Genomic DNA, 19,653 nt, shown 5'->3' on the forward strand with positions numbered 1-19,653 from the left:
TTCCTGTATGTTTCTTTTAGCTATCTGTCACCCATGGAGTTCTGGTATAGGACACAGTTTGCAAATATTGGTCCCCACTCACCTTGGGTCTGTATCTCTACTTCCCAGAAATACAGAGTCAGCCTCTGTGTTGCTTGGGAATAATCTGGTGTTGATTTATCTAGATCAGTGGTTCTCAAATGGGGAAGGAGGAGGATTTTGCCCTCCCCCCACCCAGGGAACAGTTAGCAATGCCTAAAGACATTTTTGGTTGTCACAACTGAGGGGCATTGCTGGCATTTAGTGGGGAGAGGCTGCTAAACATCCTACAATCACAGGATAGCTCCCACAACAAATCTGGTCTGATTTGCCAGTAGTACCAGAGTTGAAAAACCTGATCTGGGTGGACATGTGACCCATAAGATGAGATTCCAGGGTCATCTATAGCTTCCATGCCCATAATCCAGTGCCTTTGGAGTCTCTGAGAAGATGGTGAGCCCAGCTAGAATGGGGAGCTCTGAGACCAGACCACAGAGCTCAGTGCCCAACACTGATAATAAAGAGGGCGGGGGAGGGATCTGAGCTTTTTGGACAAGAAATGGAACTGACATGACAGACTGAGATTGACATGCATGACTGTGACGGATGGAGGCCATCTCCGGTTAACTCTGCAGCAGCTTATTGTGATTAACCATGACTGCAGGGCCCAGTCTATTCTGCAACCTACTAAGGGATAAGTTCTGACTGAGACACATTGGTGCGTCTGGCTGTCACTGAGGAAGTGTGACAGACAAGCTAAGAAGCAGGAGCACGGAGCCAAGAAGAGCCAGTCAGACCTTGGTTTGCATCCTAGCTCTGCCACTCTCCAGCTGTGTAACCTCTCTGAGCTTCAGTTTTCTCTTCTATAAATTGGGAATACTAATCCCTATTTACTAGGGTTAGTGTGAGTCTTAGAAGTTACATATGAATGGCTTGCCCTATGGATTTTGGACTTACCTATCCAGTCCTCACAATCATATAAGCCAATTCTTTGGAATAAAACTCTCAATATATATTTCCTTATTGTTTCTGCTTCTTTGCTTGAACCCTGACTGGTACAGCCACAAGCACAGAGCAAGGACCCCAAATAGAAGCCATTTATTAAATATTGTTAATTAAACTTGTGATGTATGCGCACATCCAGCTGATCCTTTGTGTCTGGTTTCCTGCTAGGTGCCAGGGAAACAACGGAGAATAAGACAGGCATGTTCTCTCCCTCCAGCCACGGCCTGAGGACCCTGGATGATTATGGTTGGGGGTGGGTGGGGGACCCACATGGTGGCCACCGTTGCTGAAGACTGCTTCTTCTCTGCCCCGCATACTGGGTTTCTGACAATCTTCTCTCGGACTGAGTGTGGTTGGAAGCTGCAACTGGGTGATACGGGGCCAGTAGTGACACTCAGGTAGAAACTGGCGGACCTGGACCTTGATTGAGCATCTTGACTGTGGCTGCCAGGCAGCCATGATCTTGACCCCGGCTTTCAGGGACCGCGACTGATGGAGACCAAAGGACCAGGGCTGGTGGATGTGTTTCTGGAGCAGGATATGCCCAGTTGGGTGAAAGTTGTTATCCACGGTTCAGGAGTTCACACGTGTAACTTTAAAAGTAGCAAAAGGCAACATTGTGGGGGGGGGGGGGGGGGACTTCCAGGCGCGGACCGTTCCTTCCGAGGCCGAGAGTTCCGCCGGGCCGCTTTCCCGGTCGCCCCTTTCCGAGCCAAAGCACGAGGACTTCCGGTGCGTACCGCGGCGCGGGAGAGCCGGGAAGAGTCCGAGGCTGGTGAGTGCGGCCTCCGGGCCTGTTTGACCGTCTGTTTTCGTCGTCTGTGTGGCCAGCCCACGCCACCCTTTTCCCGGCTCGGGATCGTGGAGTGCCCTGAAGTGGGGCGCCTCGCCCGGACGCCCGCGCCCCGCTCTGTGGGCCGGTGGTGGGACCCCGGTGGCTCCGCAGGCCTTTTCCCCTGAGAAACCGTCACCAGAGACCCCGTCGCCAGTACTTCCTGGGGCACCCGGGGTAACCCAGCGTTTTTTCCTCACTTGAGAACTTGCGGGGCCGGAGACTCCTTGGCGGCGCCCAGTATGGTTCTGTCCGACTGTAATTTCGGGCAACATGTTTTGCCGGAACCGACCCCCTTTGTCTCATCCACAAAGCGGATATCACGTTTTTATTGAATAAATGCTCGTCAAGCATCTAGTATGTGCTAGCGCCGCAGAAAGACCCAAGTCCCACGGAGGTGACAGCCCTCTATTAAACGTATGCAAAATTGCAGCCTGGTCCCTGAAACGGAGAGGTACCAGGTGCCCGGAGAGTGCCTCCCAGGATACCTGACCTAACCCCGGGTCGGGCAGGCTTTGCTGAGGAAGTGCCTGTGGAGCTAAGGTCAGAAACATGATCTGAGGACGAGGGGAGGGAAGGGTTTTCTATTCAGGGAGCCTCCTGCTTGAGGGTTTGAAAGAGGCCACTGTGGCTGGAACAGCGAGCTCCCGGGAGGGGGGGGGGGCGGGTGCAAGGTAAGAAACCATCGGACGAAGTTGGGAGGGGCCAGGCAGCCTTGGCCGTGCAGGCCTTGCAGGTCGTGGTAAGAATTCTGGTTTTTCAGGAGCCAGAAGCCGTTCACATGGCATTAAGTGTGGGGGGTGACGTGCCTAGGTTGGCACTTTGAAAAGTTCATTCACTCTGGCTGTTGGATGGGGAGCAGATTGGAGGGGTGACACTTTGGGTGAGGGATAGGTGACTTGGAGTAAGGGGGTGGTGACAAGAAGCAGATGGATGTGACTTTTTGCATTGCAGGGCATTTTTCTCTGTGCCAGGCCGTGTGCCAGCTGTTGAAGATACAATGAAGAGAATTGTGGCTGGTGGGATTGAAGTAAAGGAATGTCATTATCACGGAGGGAACACACAGATCCCACAAGGGAAAATGACCAGTTGATGAACAGTTATTCTAAATGCAACAGTTCTTCCTTTAGCAAGTATTTATTAAGTGCCTTCTGAATTCAGGGTTGGGAATAAGAAGATTATGATGCAAATTATTTAGAGCAGCGGCTTTCAGGCTTTTTTGACTGCAGCCTACGGTAACAAATACATTTTATCTCATAACCAAGTATCCATACGAACCCACAAAACTTCAGAAGACAGTTATCTTTATTATTCATCATGCGCTTTTTAAAAAATTCTTTTCATTAAAAAATTAATGCTGGTTGAGACACTTTAAATTGATTTCTTAACCCATTAATGAGTTTTGACTTGCAGTCTGAGGAAAAAAAAAAAACTGCTGATTTAGAGTGAGAGTCATTTGTTGTTTGGCGTTAAGATGATAAAATATACCCTTAACATTTTTGGAAACAGGCTGGTCTTCCTTTCCTCACTGTTTTGTTTTGCTTGCTTAACATAAAAAGAGTAAGAAAAATTAAACAGGTAGCTGGTTCTTCTGTTTGTGAAATTTGGGGGTCTTGTTTGTACCTCCGGCTGGGTTGGAAGTGCCTAGAGGCAGCAGTGACTGTCCTACTCCGTGGAGGTTTCACAGATCGTTTCAGGCAGAGATCTGGCACAGCTCGGGTGTGCCAGACCCTCCACAGGGATTATTTGTTGAATTGAATAGGTAAGCGTCTTGGGACCAGAAGGTTAGATAATTGTTTGGATTAAATTAGTTCGTGTTGGAACCATCCTATAAATACCACCTAGGCAGGTCTGCCTGCCTACACGTTTTATCAGTATGTCCCTGTGGATAGTTCAGAGATGGGTAAAATAAGTGTTCTTGCTCTTTCTCTTCTAAATACTGATCCTAGGCCAGCCATGCCACCTGAATCCATTCTGGGCAAGGAGTCCAGAGTTGCCATGACTTTGGGCCTTTTGGGAAATTGTTTCACTCCCTGGGCTTTAGGTTTCTTTTTTATGTGTAAAAGGAGAAGAGGTTTGTGGTTGAAAAGTTTTCCACTTCCCAGACATTTTGTAAATTTTAGATGCTGAGCACCCACTTTCCACCTTCTGTCCATGTCTGGAGACTTATGGGAAACTGGGTATATGCTGAATTTAATCATCCTTCTCAACTCCTTGGGACTCTTCAGGGATACGGTTTAGACAGAGTTATAGTGTGAGACAGCCTAGGCACAGTTGTAGTTTTGACTAGCCCACCCAGGCTTTCCCCACTTTCCTCCTCTGTTGTAAGAGAGAGATCTGAGAGCAGATTCTGAGTGGACAGTGTGAAGAACACTGACCTGGAGGACAGGGTACCCAGGTTCTAATTTGTGTGACCTTGTGTGACTTTGAGCCTGTCACTTCTCTCGATGTCTTTCCAGCTGTGCAGTGAGTGTTCTTTCTTGGTAAACCAGAACACAAAATCTTCTCTGAGTCTTATTTTCTTCATCAGTAAAATCGATACAGTATTGTGAGGATTAAGGGAGATAATTATGTCAAGGATCTGATTCAATCTGGCACATGTAGAATCCTCAGCAAATGAAGCATCTTTCCTGAAGTTCCAATTAACTCTGATTTCTTTCTTTTTCAGTTGTTTTGGAAGACAGGAGGGGTTCTCTTTTTGGTCACCAAGCACTGGTCCCATGGCTGCCATGCAGATGGATCCTGAGCTTGCCAAGCGCCTCTTCTTTGAAGGGGCCACTGTGGTCATCCTGAATATGCCCAAGGGGACAGAGTTTGGCATTGACTACAACTCCTGGGAGGTGGGACCCAAGTTCCGGGGCGTGAAGATGATCCCACCAGGCATCCACTTCCTCCACTATAGTTCTGTGGACAAGGCAAATCCCAGGGAGGTGGGGCCTCGTATGGGCTTCTTCCTTAGTCTACAGCAGCGGGGGCTGATCGTCCTGCGCTGGGATGCAGTCCGAGAAGAGGTGGACCTGTCCCCAGCCCCAGAGGCTGAGGTGGAGGCCATGAGGGCCAACCTCCAGGAGCTGGACCAGTTCCTGGGACCGTACCCATATGCCACACTCAAAAAGTGGATCTCACTCACCAACTTTATCAGTGAGGCCACAATGGAGAAGCTGCAGCCTGAGAGCCGCCAGATCTGTGCCTTCTCAGAGGTGCTTCCTGTGCTCTCCATGAAGCACACCAAGGACCGGGTGGAGCAGAATCTACCTCGCTGTGGCACTGAGTGCAAAAGCTACCAGGAGGGCCTAGCCCGGCTGCCAGAGATGAAGCCCAGAGCTGGGACAGAGATCCGCTTCTCAGAGCTGCCCACACAGATGTTCCCGGCAGGTGCCACACCAGCAGAGATAACCAGGCACAGCATGGACCTAAGCTATGCCCTGGAAACTATGCTCAGCAAGCAGTTCCCCAGCAGCCCCCAGGATGTGCTTGGTGAGGAGGAACGAGATTCTTTGGGAGTGGGCCAAGGGATGGGTGTATAGTAGAGAGTACACCTTAGGGAATCTAGTCCAGTGTTTCCTAAACTTGGCTAAGAAGCAATCATGCCCAGTCCTACTGGAGATTAATTCAAGAGATCTGGAGTGGGGCCCCAGCAGTATCTGTCTCTCTAAATAATAACCTAGCACCATAGGTGAACCTGATGCAGCCCATCCTGTGTTTGGCAACCATGATATGGCCCAGCCCCTCATTTTACAGATTGAGTTTCACAGAGGGAAAGGATATGGTTAACTATGTGGTCAAAGTGAGACCAGAGCCCAGGGCTTCCCAACCTCCCATCTGCCTCCTCAGTTTGCTCCTGATTCAAAGTGTTGGTCTCTGGCTTAGACCAGGATAGTGATTTATTTTAAAAAATTATTACTGTTTTTATTGTTACTTTTCTCTCTTATTGCAAAAATAATATATGGTCATCATAGAAATAAAACAAAAATTCATTCCCAATTCTCACCACCTAGAAATAACCATTTTTTACATTTGGCTGTATTTAGTTTTCATCTTGTATCCATGTGCAATGCTTCATTGTGGTTTCTTCTCTGTGTATTTCTATGTGTTTCCCTTTAGTCCCCTGTTGATGGACCTTTAAGATGTCCCTATTTTCCCTGTTGTGTCATCTAATGAACATCCTTGTATGTACTTATACATACATTAAGAGTTGAAATTGTTGAATCAGAGCGTGTGTGTTGCCAGCTGGGGTGAGGCGGTAGCCCGTCACTTCTGAAATGGCAATTTAGCAAAGGCTTCTTCCAACCGGATAGTTGGAGAATGATGTTTCAGTGTATATTTCTTTGATTACTAGTGACAGCAAATATTCATTACATCTTTAACAGCTATTTATATTTTTTCTTACATAAATTGTCCAGGTATTTGCATATTTTTCTGTTGAAAGATCAGTGAGAAATTTGAATATAGGGCCCTTTATATCATTGACTCTCTGATAAAAGGGCACATTTTAATGGGTGCATCTTCATGCATTATACTGTATTATCATTTAATAAGTAACACTTGAAATTCTGACTTAAAAATAAACAGAAATCCTGTTTTCTAATTCTTAAACATTTTAGTTCTTCAAAGTAATCTGGTGAAAGGTCTGTTGCAGGGGATAACTTTGTATCTTCCTGACAGCTCTTTGAAATTATTTCTGATCTCCTAACTTAATTTTATAGTAGGCCAGAAATGCATGAATTTAAGTAAATGCCCTAAATTCAGAGACTAAACTCATATTTTCACAAACTAACCAGGTAAAGCCCACGGTAGAAGCAAATCATTAACCTCTATCATACAAAGAAAATTTGACAATATCTTGAAAATGTCAAACATCCAGTATATCTGGATCAGGCAGCTAGACAAACTTAGTTCCACAAGCCTAGGAATAGAGAACTAGTTGTTCATGTCTCTGAAGGTGACAGAGATCAAACACCATGCATTTAAAGAGCACTTAGTGTTGAGTGCATCTGTTCTTCTTATGGCCCATGTATAGGTATGATACAGAAGCCCTCCTTAAATTTGAAGCCAGAGAGAATGTCTCTGATCCACAATAGTGTATCTTGGCAACCAGAGACCCAGTTGCTTTCCCAAGGACAGTGGCTTCTGGATCATTGGGTCTCTGTTTCAGACAGGCATCTGGTGGAAATGTGGGAATAATAATAAGTAATGAATGTTTCTTTGTGCCAGGCATTATTCTAAATACTTTATGTGAAATATATTGATTCATTTAATCTTATCCATGGGCCTCAAATAAGGAAATAGAGGTATAAACAGATTGAATAACTTGCCCAAGGTCATACATCTCTGAAGAGTAGAGCCGATATTTGAACTCAGGTAGTTTGGTTTCAGAGGTCATGCTATTAGCCACCAAGCTATTCATAGAGGTTAAATCACAGAGCCCTGTGGTTAAACAAATGCAAATGATTTTGGCTGGCAGGCTAAGCCTGGAACAGGTACTCAAATTTTCCTCTTCTGGGAGGCTCTTTTCTTGCCCAATAGGAATTCTGTTTTATCTTTCCATTGTTCTTATTACCAAGCATTAGATGTGTGACCTTGGGTAAGATCCTTGACCTCATCTGTAAAATGAGAAAAATACCTTTCCTGAACACCTTGTGGATTTGGGCTAAGGATTACATGGTGTAGTGCAGCATTTCCCTGGCCCTGGAACAGAGACCATCTGGATCAGAATCACCCAGGAAGCTTTTTAGAGCTACAGATACTAAGAGGCTCCATCATCTGTCCTCAGCCAGGATCTCTGTGGGTGAGGCTTGGGCAGCTTTATCTTTAACAAGCTCTCCTAGTAATTCTGATAGGCAGCCAAGTTTAGGATCCACCTGGCATAATATCCATGGACACATTTTTTAAACTTTTGAAGTGCCAGGCAAATACTAGGTATATCTCTTCTTTTGCAGTCTGATTTTATAAAACCACAGTTTAGTTTTTTGTGGCTTGAGTTTATAGCTGTTCAACAAACTTTTACTGAGCTTGTGCTCAGTGGAAAACCCCACCTAGCAGGGGGTGTTCTGCAGGAGTGTCAGGATAAAAGGCCACCACCCATTACTGAGGTCCAGTAGAATCGGTGGTCTTGTAGAGTCTGCTGGCACTGTGCTCTCTCATGATCATTCTCGTCTCTGCACCTTTCAGGTGAACTCCAGTTTGCCTTTGTGTGCTTCCTCCTGGGGAATGTGTATGAGGCATTTGAGCACTGGAAGCGACTCCTGAATCTCCTGTGCCGGTCAGAAGAAGCCATGATGAAGCACCACACCCTGTACATCAACCTCATCTCCATCCTGTACCACCAGCTTGGCGAGATCCCTGCCGACTTCTTTGTGGACATTGTCTCCCAGGATAACTTCCTCACCAGCACCTTACAGGTGAGCAGTCTTTTTTTTTTTTTTTTTTTTTTATTTATTTATTTATGATAGTCACAGAGAGAGAGAGAGAGAGAGAGGCAGAGACACAGGCAGAAGGGAGAAGCAGGCTCCATGCACCGGGAGCCCGACGTTGGATTCGATCCTGGGTCTCCAGGATCGCGCCCTGGGCCAAAGGCAGGCGCTAAACCGCTGCGCCACCCAGGGATCCCACAGGTGAGCAGTCTTTTGGCTGACACCCATGTGGGTCAAAATTAAGACAAGGATGTGTGAAAGCACCTTCAGGAGGGTTACTTTCACTTTTTTGTTTCAGTTTCCTGACCTCACTGTGTTTCCTGGTTCACTCTCCTCAGTTGTAAGTTTCTTGATGCCAGAGACCTTCTCTCTATACCACTGTCTCCCTGCCTTGCTCTGAGAGTGCCACGCAGTGGGGTCCTTGGCAGTTGAATAACCTCCTCCTCTATGAGTTATTCAGCTCAAAACACTTTTTTTTTTTCATTATTCAGCTCAAAACACTTTTTTTTTTCTTTCTCCCTGTAACCATAAGTTGGTATAACCCAGTAGGACAGAGTGTTGAAGCTTGTTATTTCCAGGGAAACATCTGCAGCTCCTTAGATCTCATTTAAGCATTAAAGTAACTTTGATTTCCTGTTCAAACAAAACGTGCCAGTTTCTGCAGAGATTCTCTGACAGAAAAAGTGAAATTTGCTTTTAACTTGGCAATTAAATTTTCATTATGAGTGGTAATTAGGGAAGAAGCTTCAAACAACTTACAGTCTTCATCCTGTGCTATTTCCTCCCTTTGCAAATAGATTAGCTTCCTTTATGTTCTTGGGACAGCCTCTGTCACTCACATTTTGTAACTTTCTCAAGTGTCGAAAAGGCAAAAGCTGCAAGCTGTCACTTTCCATACTTTGTGTTCCATGAGCTGCTTTTTTCTCCCTGTGTGTGAGACTACTATGAGGCCTGCTCCTTCAAAGGTGGCTGTTCACTAACCTACCAGTCACACCTGGGCTGAGAGAAGGAACAAACACATCCAGTAAATGCCTGTGGAGTAGCAGGCATTATGCTTACCATGCTACTTGGGTTCCCTCATTTAATCTCCCTGGAATCCTTCAAGGCAAGGGAGGATGATTTCCTATTTACAAATGAGAACATTGGGATTCAGGAAGGTTAAGTCATTTATGTAAGGTCACACAGCTGATAAGTGGCAGAGTCAGGATTTGAACTCAGGCTTGTGTTTATGCTCCTATGTACTGAATATAATATAGATTCCCCCAGTAAAGATTCTTGATTGACATCAATGGAGACATCACCAGGGGCTTATGTCTCAGAGGTATAGAACACTTTTCTACAAACAATATACTGTTGGAAGAATCCCAGTAAGCAGGCAGCTGACTTAAAACTCTGGCAGTTGGAGACCATGGGGACCAGTTGTTTGAGCCTGGAGTGTTCCACTTCAGAAGAGTTATAAAATTGCTCTTTTATTGTTTCTTGACATAACAGAGAAATTAAATCCCTTTATCTTTCCTCTGAAGGAGGAAATCCTGCCCTCTGTCCCCCATCAAGTTCCTGGGTTACATGAGCTAGTAACAGATGAGGGATGGAGGGGGCATTAGCTTGCTAACTAGCCTCTGGCAGCAGCCCATGGAAATGATGTGCTCCCCTTGTGATGTGTGTGGTTTTTTTTTTGTTTTGTTTTTTTTGGTTTTTTTTTTTTTTTAATTTTTATTTATTTATGATAGTCACACAGAGAGAGAGAGAGAGAGGCAGAGACACAGGCAGAGGGAGAAGCAGGCTCCATGCACCGGGAGCCCGACGTGGGATTCGATCCCGGGTCTCCAGGATCGCGCCCTGGGCCAAAGGCAGGCGCCAAACCGCTGCGCCACCCAGGGATCCCTTTTTTTTTTTTTAATTTTTATTTATTTATGATAGTCACACACAGAGAGAGAGAGAGAGGCAGAGACACAGGCAGGTGATGTGTGTTAATACTGTCATACAGACATAGGAGGGCCACACTGTGTCATTGGCTGTCCTGACCATTGTTAACAGAGCTGACCGACAGCTGAGCTCTGATTGTTGATGCTATTGCCAGCAGTGATTTCTGAAGCCGAGAGGGCCCAGCTGGATCGCTGAATGCCCAGGTAGGGTGTACAGACTGACAGTTGGAAGAATTCTGTCTTTGGACTTTTCATCAAGAAAATTTGACATCGTTATTTGGAAAAATCCAGGACACGTGCCTTTATTTTTTTATTTTTTTAAAGATTTTATTTATTCATTCATGATAGACAGAGAGAGAGAGAGAGAGAGAGGCAGAGACACAGGCAGAGGGAGAAGCAGGCTCCCTCCCGGGAGCCCGACGCAGGACTCAATCCCGGGACTCCAGGATCAGCCCTGGACCAAAGGCAGGTGCCAAACCGCTGAGCCACCCAGGGATCCCCGGACACGTGCCTTTAAAAAAAATATATCAGCATATATTTTTGAGCATTCTGTCTTTATATACAACATTCTCCTGAAAGTGTTGAGGGATCCATATGTTGGTCAGGGTTCCTGCCCTCCGAGAGATTTATTCATTGATTTACCAGGGATTTGCTGACCATCTTACTAGATTCAAGGGCCTGTTGTAGGACTGGAAATATGGTTGTGAACAAGATAGAACCCTTGATTTGCAACTTATATGTTGGTAGGAAAGTAAACAAATGGATTTACCAGGTCACTCCAGACAGCATTGTTTAGAAGGTGGTCTGCCCTGATACCGTTTACCTGACACAGGCCCTGAGACCTTCTTAGCCCCAGCTAGATTGCATCTGTTTGTCAGCTCCTCTGCCCACCCCTGGCGGTCCACCTGTCTCCATGCTGCCACCTGAATTGCTCTGAAATGCAGATCTGATACTATTTTTCTGTATACTTCCTCATCACCTAGAAAGTTAAAAGCCCAAACATAGATCATAAGGCCCATTCTGATCTGGTTCCTGATCTGTCCTCCAACTTCTACCTCTCCTTATTTTCCCCTGTCAATTCTAGTAGTAGTGTTCTCCTTACAAGTTCCCAGACATGCTATGCTATTTCAAGCCTTTTTTTTTTTTTTTAATTTTTATTTATTTATTTTAGAGAGATTGAAAGCATAAGCAGGGGTGGGGGCAGAAAAAGAGAGCAGATCTCAAGCAGACTGCACAAAGTGCAGAGCTCTACTCAGGGCTCCATCCCACAACCCTGAGACCATGACCTGAGACAAAACCAAGAATTGGATGCTTGACCTGCTGAGCCAACCAGACACATACCACCACCACCCCTTTTAAATCATGGTAGAAATTAGCACATAACATGAGCCCTACTCTCTTAACATATTTTTAAGTGTACAGTACTGGTAACTATAAGCACAGCAGTTCTCTAGAACTTTTTCATTTGGCACGACTGAAACTTTATGCCAGTTTCATTCCTTCTTAACTGAACATGATTTTTGTTCTGCCTGGTGTGAACTTGTTCATTCTACAAGATGCCCTTAAGGTATCCCTCTCTCGGAAGCCATTCCCTATCTCTCTCCTTTCCATACTATTAGCCTACTTTGGACTTGTCACTATTATATTACACAGTCTCTGACTGCTGAAATGTCTACATTGTCTGCCTGACTTCCCCACTAAGCCATGAACTTTTACCCAGAGCCTGTTTTGTTGTTCATCTGGTTATTTTCAACACCTAGTTGATCCTAGCACTTCTCTCACTTTGTATTATTGGGTGTTTTTAGATGACTAGAGTACATAATTTCTGTGGTAGTGTAGATAGATGCCCCTAATATGACAGGTGTAAACGCTGCAGTCTGATCAAAGGACATTATAAGCACCAAAAAGGAATTGGTTAATTCAGACTAGGGTTGCAATTTGAGAAGATAGAGGATCATGAGTGACTGTGAAGGAGGCGTTTAAGCATGTGCTAGAACGATGACAGATTTCAACAGGCACAATGTAGAAAAGGATATTACAAAAAAAAAATGTTTTTTTTTTTTTTTTAATGGAGAGTTAACGTTGGTACCATCTTGGCAGTGAGAATCCAGTCCCCCCACCCCACACGGAGGCACTCACTCAGGGTGTGTGTGAGTGAATGAATCAGCCCATAAAAGCCTTCCTCAGCCAGCCGCCTGCTCTGCCCCCAGGTAGTCAAGTAAGTGGAACTGGCTTTCTTACTTAGGAGCTTAAATGGCTACTACCCATGGAGAGGGACTGGTGTTTGTATGTGTAAGCACTTAAAGGCTGCCACATTAGCTAGTATAAAATTAGCCACGTAATGGCCTCTGCCATTAGAGGCCCTTTTGAATAGATGTCACTGATTTTTATAAATCCCATGGATTTAGCTTGAATAAAAATTATTTGTTTTACAAAAATAGATACAGTTTTTTCTTTTATTAAAAGCAACTTGAGTCACCATAATTTGTTTAAAACCAATGAAAGGATAATCTGAATTTAATAGTATGTTAGAAAGTGAGTTCTGTACAAAATAAGGATTCTCGTTGCTGATTGCATAGCATTTAGGCCTATAGTCACGTAACCTATTTTTTAAAATACTTTTAGTCACAATAGGCCATCTGTGCTTTCCAGCTTCATTTCTTGCCAATATTCTAAATGCCAATGTCCCATCTTTACCTCTTGATGGAAGAGTTTTTATCATAACACCTGCCATAATCAGTTTCACCTACCTACTCACACATTTTCTGCCATCAGCTATCATCTTTGCACAGTTATCGTGTACATTATCTCATTTAGCCCTCACTATAGTGCTTAGAGTTACGTATAAAATCTCACTTTACAGTGAGGAAACAGGATCAGAGAGGTCACATGATTTTGCCCAAGATCACCAGAACTAGTGGATGGCAAGGTTGAGTTGATTCTGAAGTCTGTGGTGGGCTCCCATTTATTATTCCCAGATGAAACATCCCAAATTCTTTAAGTTGACCTCAGAAGACATGATTCCTGCTGCTTGTTACTCTCCTGGTAATCATTGTGAAATTATAGTTTTGTTTAACACCACTTTCTTCTGCAAGTGGAAATAGAATGTTCTACCTCTGGCTAGTTTCATTCTAAGTTGTATAATCATTTGGGAATTGAAAAAATTAGGAAATTTCATCTTTTTTGTCCAAAAAATAGGATGAGATAGTGACTCAGCTACCTACCTTGATATTTTGAATTTCTCAAGGTGACCTGGCTGAACTCAATTTATTTAACTTGGGTTTAAAAGAAGGCTTTCACGTTTCTGATTAAAGTAATTTACAATCTTAGAGTATACAGACTTAATGATAGAAATATTAATACTTTTTTCTATATTTAAAGAAAAATACCCAAGGAGTATGCTTTTAGTTATAGGGTTTTGTTTTGTTTTTTAATTTATTTATTTGACAGAAACACAAGCAGGGAGAGTAGCCGGGAGAGGGAGAAGCAGGCTCCCTGCTAAGCAAGGAGCCTGATGCAGGGCTCCATCCCAGGACCCTGGGATCATGACCTGAGTCGAAGGCAGATACTTAACCACCTGAGACACCCAGGCGCCCCATATGCTTTTAGTTTTAGAGAAATACAATTGTTTATGAAATGTTGATGTCTTCTTTCAAAAGTATTTTTAAAATATCCAGGATTAATCTTCTGATATTAAGATGATTGATTTCTCAGTGATGTTAAGAAGTGTTTACTTGATTTCACTTTAATAAGTAAAATAAATAGATCATTACCAAATTTTCTGAAGAAGCCATAAAATTAATCTAAAAACAAGAGAATTGGGGCACGTGGGTGGCTCAGTGGTTGAGCATCTGCCTTTGGCCCAGGTCATGATCCCCAGGTCCTGGGATCGAGTCCCACATTGGGTTCCCCACAGGGAGCCTGATTCTCCCTCTGCCTATGTCTATGCCTCTCTTTCTGTGTCTCTCATGAATAAATAAATAAAATCTTAACAACAACAACAAAAAGAATCAAAGTGAATTACTGCTTGAAAACTAGGTAATGTCTATATATCTCCTTTTCTGAATTATGGGTTTTTAAAATGTCAAGTTTGTGGACTGTAGGGACAAAAATAGATCATTGGATGCCAGAGGCTTGGGTAAGGGGAGCTTTTGACCACTAAGCAGCAGCACAAGGGAATTTCTTGGAGTGATGAGACTGTTCAGCATCCTGATTGTGATGGTATGTGGGCCTCAGAGTCATAAAACTGAATACCAAAAGAAAACTAATATCTGTCTTAATTATATCATATAATGTTTGCATGGGTGTTCACATTTGTCCAGACGAATCGAGCACATAAAATGGGTGAGTTTAGTTGTATGTAAGTTATACCTCAATAAAGTTGCTTTTTTAATAAAAGTCAACCTGGACTATGCTGTGGGTCCTGGAGGCCCACAGAGGGGACAGTTCCAGAAGCACCTAGTCTCCAAGCCCCCTGGCTCTCCACAGGACAGTGCTGAAAATATGATGAATATATTAAATCTGTGTTGAGACAAAAAGAAGGTCTTGGTAGGGACAAAGGGTTTAGATTTCCCTACTTGGACCTGCTCTCGCTTAACATTTATTACTTGCTCAGCCTTTATCACCATTCTCATCTGTACAGTGGGAATAGTAATTTCCTGTCCTCTTACCTCCCAGGTTTATAGTACCCAGACTTGTAGTAAAGATTAAATCGACAAGTTCTTTAAAAAGGACAAAGCACTTTTTAAATTAGAAGCCCTATTTTTCAGACAGAAGGTTTCTGTTATACCTGCTCTGGTTGATTTTACTCCCAGGCATTGTTTGAGGGGGTGGGAAGGATGAGTGATGAGTATGAGCCCAGCCTGTTTAGACCTGTTACTGCTGGCCATTGCCAAATGCAGGGCAGTCCCTGCATCTCATTCATATCTGTTCAGTGAGCTTCCTGTGGGGCCTAACTCTATGCCAGGCTCTGGGCGATATGCTATGTGGGACATGTTGATAAAAAAGGACTCATTCTCTACTCTTGAGGAGCACAGATCACTGTCATACAAGCACAGTGTAAGAAATGCCGTGAGGGAAGTTCAGGCCCAGTGCTAGGGGACCAAAGGCTGAAACTTTTCAGCCTGGGCTTTTGTAAGAGGCTTGTCTTAAGGAAGTGGCTTGTGAGCTGGTGGTATGCAAGGAGCCACCTCCTCTCCAGGATGAGACCTTTCTTTTGTTCAGCACCATCACATAATTATTGAGGAATTATTTGGTCCCAAGGACTTGTGCAAAAGTGAACCAAAAATGGATTTTCATAGAGTTTATGGTCTTCATTCTTTTGCTCATTAAACACCTAATGGGTCCTTTATGCCAGACTCTGTGCCAGGAGTGCAATATACAGTAGGAGAAAGAGTCACTGGTTTGGAGTTACTCCTTGTCTCTTGGGAGAGCTCAACAGTAAATGGACTGTTACCTAACTGAGATTGAGGCTATGTTTGTGGTAACCTTGGGTGCTGGAGGAGCATAAAGGAACACCTGTTCCATCCTTGGTCTGGGAAAACATCCTAAAGGAGCTGATGTCTCAGCTGAACATGAATCACTAGTAGAAATTAGTAGGTGAAGGTGAAAGCATGGATAAAAGGGTGTTTCAGCTGAACATGAATCACTAGTAGAAATTAGTAGGTGAAGAAGGTGAAAGCATGGATAGAAGGGTGTTCTAAGCAGAGGAAAAAGCATGTGTGTAGAGGCACAGGGAGACCATAGAGCTTGTTTGGCAGCTGCTCATCATGGCTGGAGAGGCAGGGCTCTGTAGAGAGGGATACAATTTACTGTGTAAGGAGGGGAACAGGAAGAGGCTTTTACAGATTCAGCCAGCAGGCTCCCCAGGACCTTGGGACAGACTCTGGGGTATGCAAGGCCTCTGAAACTAATGCTGTTTGAAACAAGTTTTCTCTGCTTCTGGTATGGGGCCCCTCCCTAGAGTTCAGCTGGGCTCCACATTCACACTCCAGGGCAAGCTCCATTAGCTGCGTACAGACATGCAGCCGGCTTCCCTGCTGCCCTCTTGCCACTGAGCTCACACAACCCCTCTAATTAGTTATTGATCTGCTGTTTTGTTGTGGCTGTGCTTCCCGCTCCTGTATTTAGTCAATTCCCAAGTTGATGAAACCAAATTCTGTAACCCCCACTTCTGCTTGTGTACACACACAACCCCCAATCACTTATGTCCGTGCTACCATCCCAACAAAATGACTCCAAACAAAGACCACTGAAATGAGCTTCACTCCTGCTAACAGGCAGTGGAGAAGCAAGTACCCCTGGAATCAGCTGTAGAGTACACCTGTTAACTTTGTCAGGTGAGGGCCCCTAGAGCCCAGATTCCTTCCATGGTGATCTGCAGGCAAGCTACAGCAGGAGACTGATTTGGAACAAAGTTTCCCCCACCCTGTGCCTTGTGTCTGTGGGGTGGTCTGGGGGAAACTACTACTTCCTTTCCTTCTAGTTTTCATCTAGTCATTTAACTCCTCTTTGCCTACATTTCCATAAAATAGGTATTCTGGGGTGTCTCCCCAGAGCATTGTGAGGATCTGTGGGGATACTCTGAAACTTTTTTGAATTTGAAAACAGTAAAACAGTATGAGAAGGAATAATGAGTTTGCTCATTGGTGATTGGGATCCAGGAAAATCTGGAATGGAGTGTCAGATGTAGAGAAAATTAGCCTCTGCCCCCTGCCCATGTTTATGTCAGATGAAACTGAATTAAAAAGAACATCAAAACAAGGGATTAATATCCAGAATATATAAAGAACTACAATAACAACAACAAACCTGACTAAAAATGGGCAAAAGACTTAGACATTTCTCCAGAGAAGATATAGAAATGGCCAGTGCATCTACATGAAAAGATGTTCAGCATCACTTATCTTTAGGGAAATGCAGATCAAAACCACAATGAGATAGCACTTCACACCCATTAGGATGGCTATTATTAAAAAATAATAATAATAACAAAAACCAGATCTTGCCCTTGTTTGTTGCTGAAAGGTGGTTTCCAGGGGCTGGGGGGAGGGGGAAATGCGAAGTTAGTGTGGGTACAAAGAGAAAGTATCAGTTGGGAAGGATAGACAAATTCTGAAGATGGATGATGGTAATGGCTGCGTAGCAGTGTGAATTTATTTAACACCACTGAATTGTACCTTTAAAAATGGTTAAAATGGTAGGTTTTGTGTTATGTACATGTTACCACAATTTTATTTTTTTTAGAGAGAGAGCGAGGGAGGGACAGAGGGAGAGGGAAAGAGAATCCTAAGCAGGCTCCGTGCCCAACACGGAGCCTGACGCAGAGCTGATCTCACAACCCGAGATCGCAACCTGAGCTAAAATCAAGAGTTGGACGTTTAACCGCCGCTCAGGTGCCCGTTACCACAATTTTAAAAGAACATCAAAGACAACTTTCAAAGGGGATAGAAACCTCTGACTGGTAAGCCTGTGGCCCATGTAGATTAGAGCAGCAGTTCAGCCCCGTTGGCCTAGGGCCTGGGACTTGATGGGATGCAGAGCTTATAAGCCCTCCAAAACTATTTTGGTACCAGCTGGTGTAGTTATTGCCCAGGTGCCCAGGAGAGCTCCCCAGGGGACTGGGCCAGGGTGATGGCCCCATTGGCCTTACTCTCAGTGGGGCATCTCTGCCTAAGAGTAATTTTCCATTCTAGTCCTGCCCCAGCCACTCAGCTGGGTTTGGACCTTCTTTCTTGGTTTGGGGGGAGCACAGCAGGTGTCTTGGGCCTGTGCCAGCAGCAGCTGATCCACCCGCCCCAGAGAGCTGAACACCATGAGGAAATTTCCACAGCTTTCTTGGCCCCCTCTGTGTTCTCAGGAGTGACTTATCCTCTGTTCTCTGTAGGTTTTCTTTTCCTCCGCCTGCAGCGTTGCCGTGGATGCCACCCTGAGGCAGAAAGCTGAAAAGTTCCAAGCTCACCTGACCAAGAAGTTTCGGTGGGACTTTGAGGCAGAGCCAGAGGACTGCGCCCCAGTGGTGGTGGAGCTCCCTGAAGGTGTACAGACTGGCTAACTGGGAATACTGCCAGCCAGGGGAGGCCCCTTCCCACACGGCTACAGTCCTGGCTTCTCCATTCACGCCTTCCTTCTGGGACCTGCAGGGCAGTGGCCCTACCAGGTTCTGCAAAGATGGAGCCAGAATTCCCTCTTTCACCAATAAATAAGTTTCTTCAGTGCCAGAGAGGCAATATGCCTCCCAGAGGCACATTCATCAGTTCCCATCAGCCTGGCCATGAGTCTGATCTGACCAAATTCCACATGGGCTCTTAGAGAAGCTCTCGGGAGAGACCTGCCTCAGCAGCTCCCTGCTTCCTTCCCAGGGAAAAAAATGTGAGTCAGTAGCCCTAGAGAATTGATTGCTTGCTTATTCCATAGGATGGTTAGAAAACAAGAAACCCTGGACTACACGGGGTTGGTGTATTGGTTGATGACTTAAAAGTTAAACAGGGTGCTAGGGAGATGGACTAGAATTTCTGCCTGTCCCTTGTTAAATGGGAACACATCACAGAAAACATGGCGGATATGTGACCACTCAGGAGCTCCAGCCTGGGGAGAGGGGACCCAGAAGACCATTGGGTTGAGTCTGACAAGTGGTCAGCTTTTGCTTTCTCTGTCTAAGTCCCTTCCTCCTGACCAGAGTGGATAGTTGTCCAAGAGTTGTGGCTCCTGACCTCAGGGGCCTGCTGATGCCATGTCCCTCCATCTGTTCCATTCTGAAGTCTCAGACCCAGAAGTGGGACTGGGCACCCCTTCTATATGGCCCCATTCCTCACCAGAGCCACCGTGACTGGAGATTCAACAGCAAAGAGAGAGGTTCTTACTCTAGATAGGTTTCTTTGGCCCCATTGAAGCTCTGTGTCTTTATTCAGAGCTCAAGAGATGACCTGGCCAACCTAGATCTTCCCAGTCCTGCTGTAGAGCTGTCAGCCACAGAAGTAATGATGCTTCCCTTCCCTTGCAGTCCCGAGGGTGTGCCCATCACACACAGGTCCTGCCACCCTGACCACAAACTGTTGTACTAAGATCAGAGTCACTGTACCATTCTTTTCCAGGGCCACAGCTAACACCAGTTTTCTGAATGAGAATCCATGCTGGTTAAGACTTTCGGTTCTACTTGTTTCCTTGGAGATATTTTTCCAAGAGCATAATGTACATTAAAGTCTTTGAATTGAGACTAAATCCCTTTGTGTGAGCCTCTTGCAGTTTATTTGCCCACTCCTCAGCTGCCAGGCCACTGTCCACAGACCCACTTCTCCCTGCTGAGCGCCAGGAGACCCTGCCCAACATCTTTGGTCTCGAGGCAAGCAGCCAGCGTTGCCTGCTGCTACCAGTGGAGCCTCCGGGATAGGCATACCTGAAGGAGGGACTGAGGCCCCGTAGCCCTATAATAACCAGAAGTTAGGCCTTGTGTGAATGTACT

The 19,653-nt window shown here is 45.1% G+C and overlaps 1 protein-coding gene across 6 annotated transcripts; it reads left to right on the forward strand.

Annotated features, from left to right (window-relative positions):
- Positions 1 to 1,683: 1,683 nt before the first annotated feature.
- Positions 1,684 to 19,412, forward strand: AAR2 (AAR2 splicing factor). 6 transcript variants are annotated; one of them, XM_077873006.1, is made up of 5 exons: positions 1,737 to 1,798; positions 2,810 to 3,090; positions 4,524 to 5,332; positions 8,027 to 8,256; positions 18,079 to 19,412. In XM_077873006.1, the coding sequence occupies exons 3-5, from the start codon at positions 4,576 to 4,578 to the stop codon at positions 18,244 to 18,246; spliced, it is 1,155 nt and encodes a 384-aa protein (XP_077729132.1). In that variant the 5' UTR covers positions 1,737 to 1,798; positions 2,810 to 3,090; positions 4,524 to 4,575; the 3' UTR covers positions 18,247 to 19,412. The 6 variants fall into 6 exon arrangements, with proteins under 6 accessions (XP_077729131.1, XP_077729132.1, XP_077729128.1 ...); XM_077873002.1 differs by having other exon boundaries at positions 2,810 to 2,988; XM_077873004.1 differs by having other exon boundaries at positions 2,810 to 2,984.
- Positions 19,413 to 19,653: the final 241 nt, after the last annotated feature.

The sequence above is a fragment of the Canis aureus genome, chromosome 26 (genome assembly GCF_053574225.1).
Source record: "Canis aureus isolate CA01 chromosome 26, VMU_Caureus_v.1.0, whole genome shotgun sequence".
NCBI lineage: Eukaryota > Metazoa > Chordata > Mammalia > Carnivora > Canidae > Canis > Canis aureus.

What these genes read in the sequence shown, in the direction of transcription:
- AAR2 (XM_077873002.1), top strand. Translation starts at nt 2,894, where the DNA reads ATGTCATTATCACGGAGGGAACACACAGATCCCACAAGGGAAAATGAC. An exon ending in AACAGTTCTTCCTTTAGCAA is followed by an intron (nt 2,989 to 4,523) that starts GTATTTATTAAG and finishes TTTCTTTTTCAG; the next exon opens with TTGTTTTGGAAGACAGGAGG. An exon ending in CAGCCCCCAGGATGTGCTTG is followed by an intron (nt 5,333 to 8,026) that starts GTGAGGAGGAAC and finishes TGCACCTTTCAG; the next exon opens with GTGAACTCCAGTTTGCCTTT.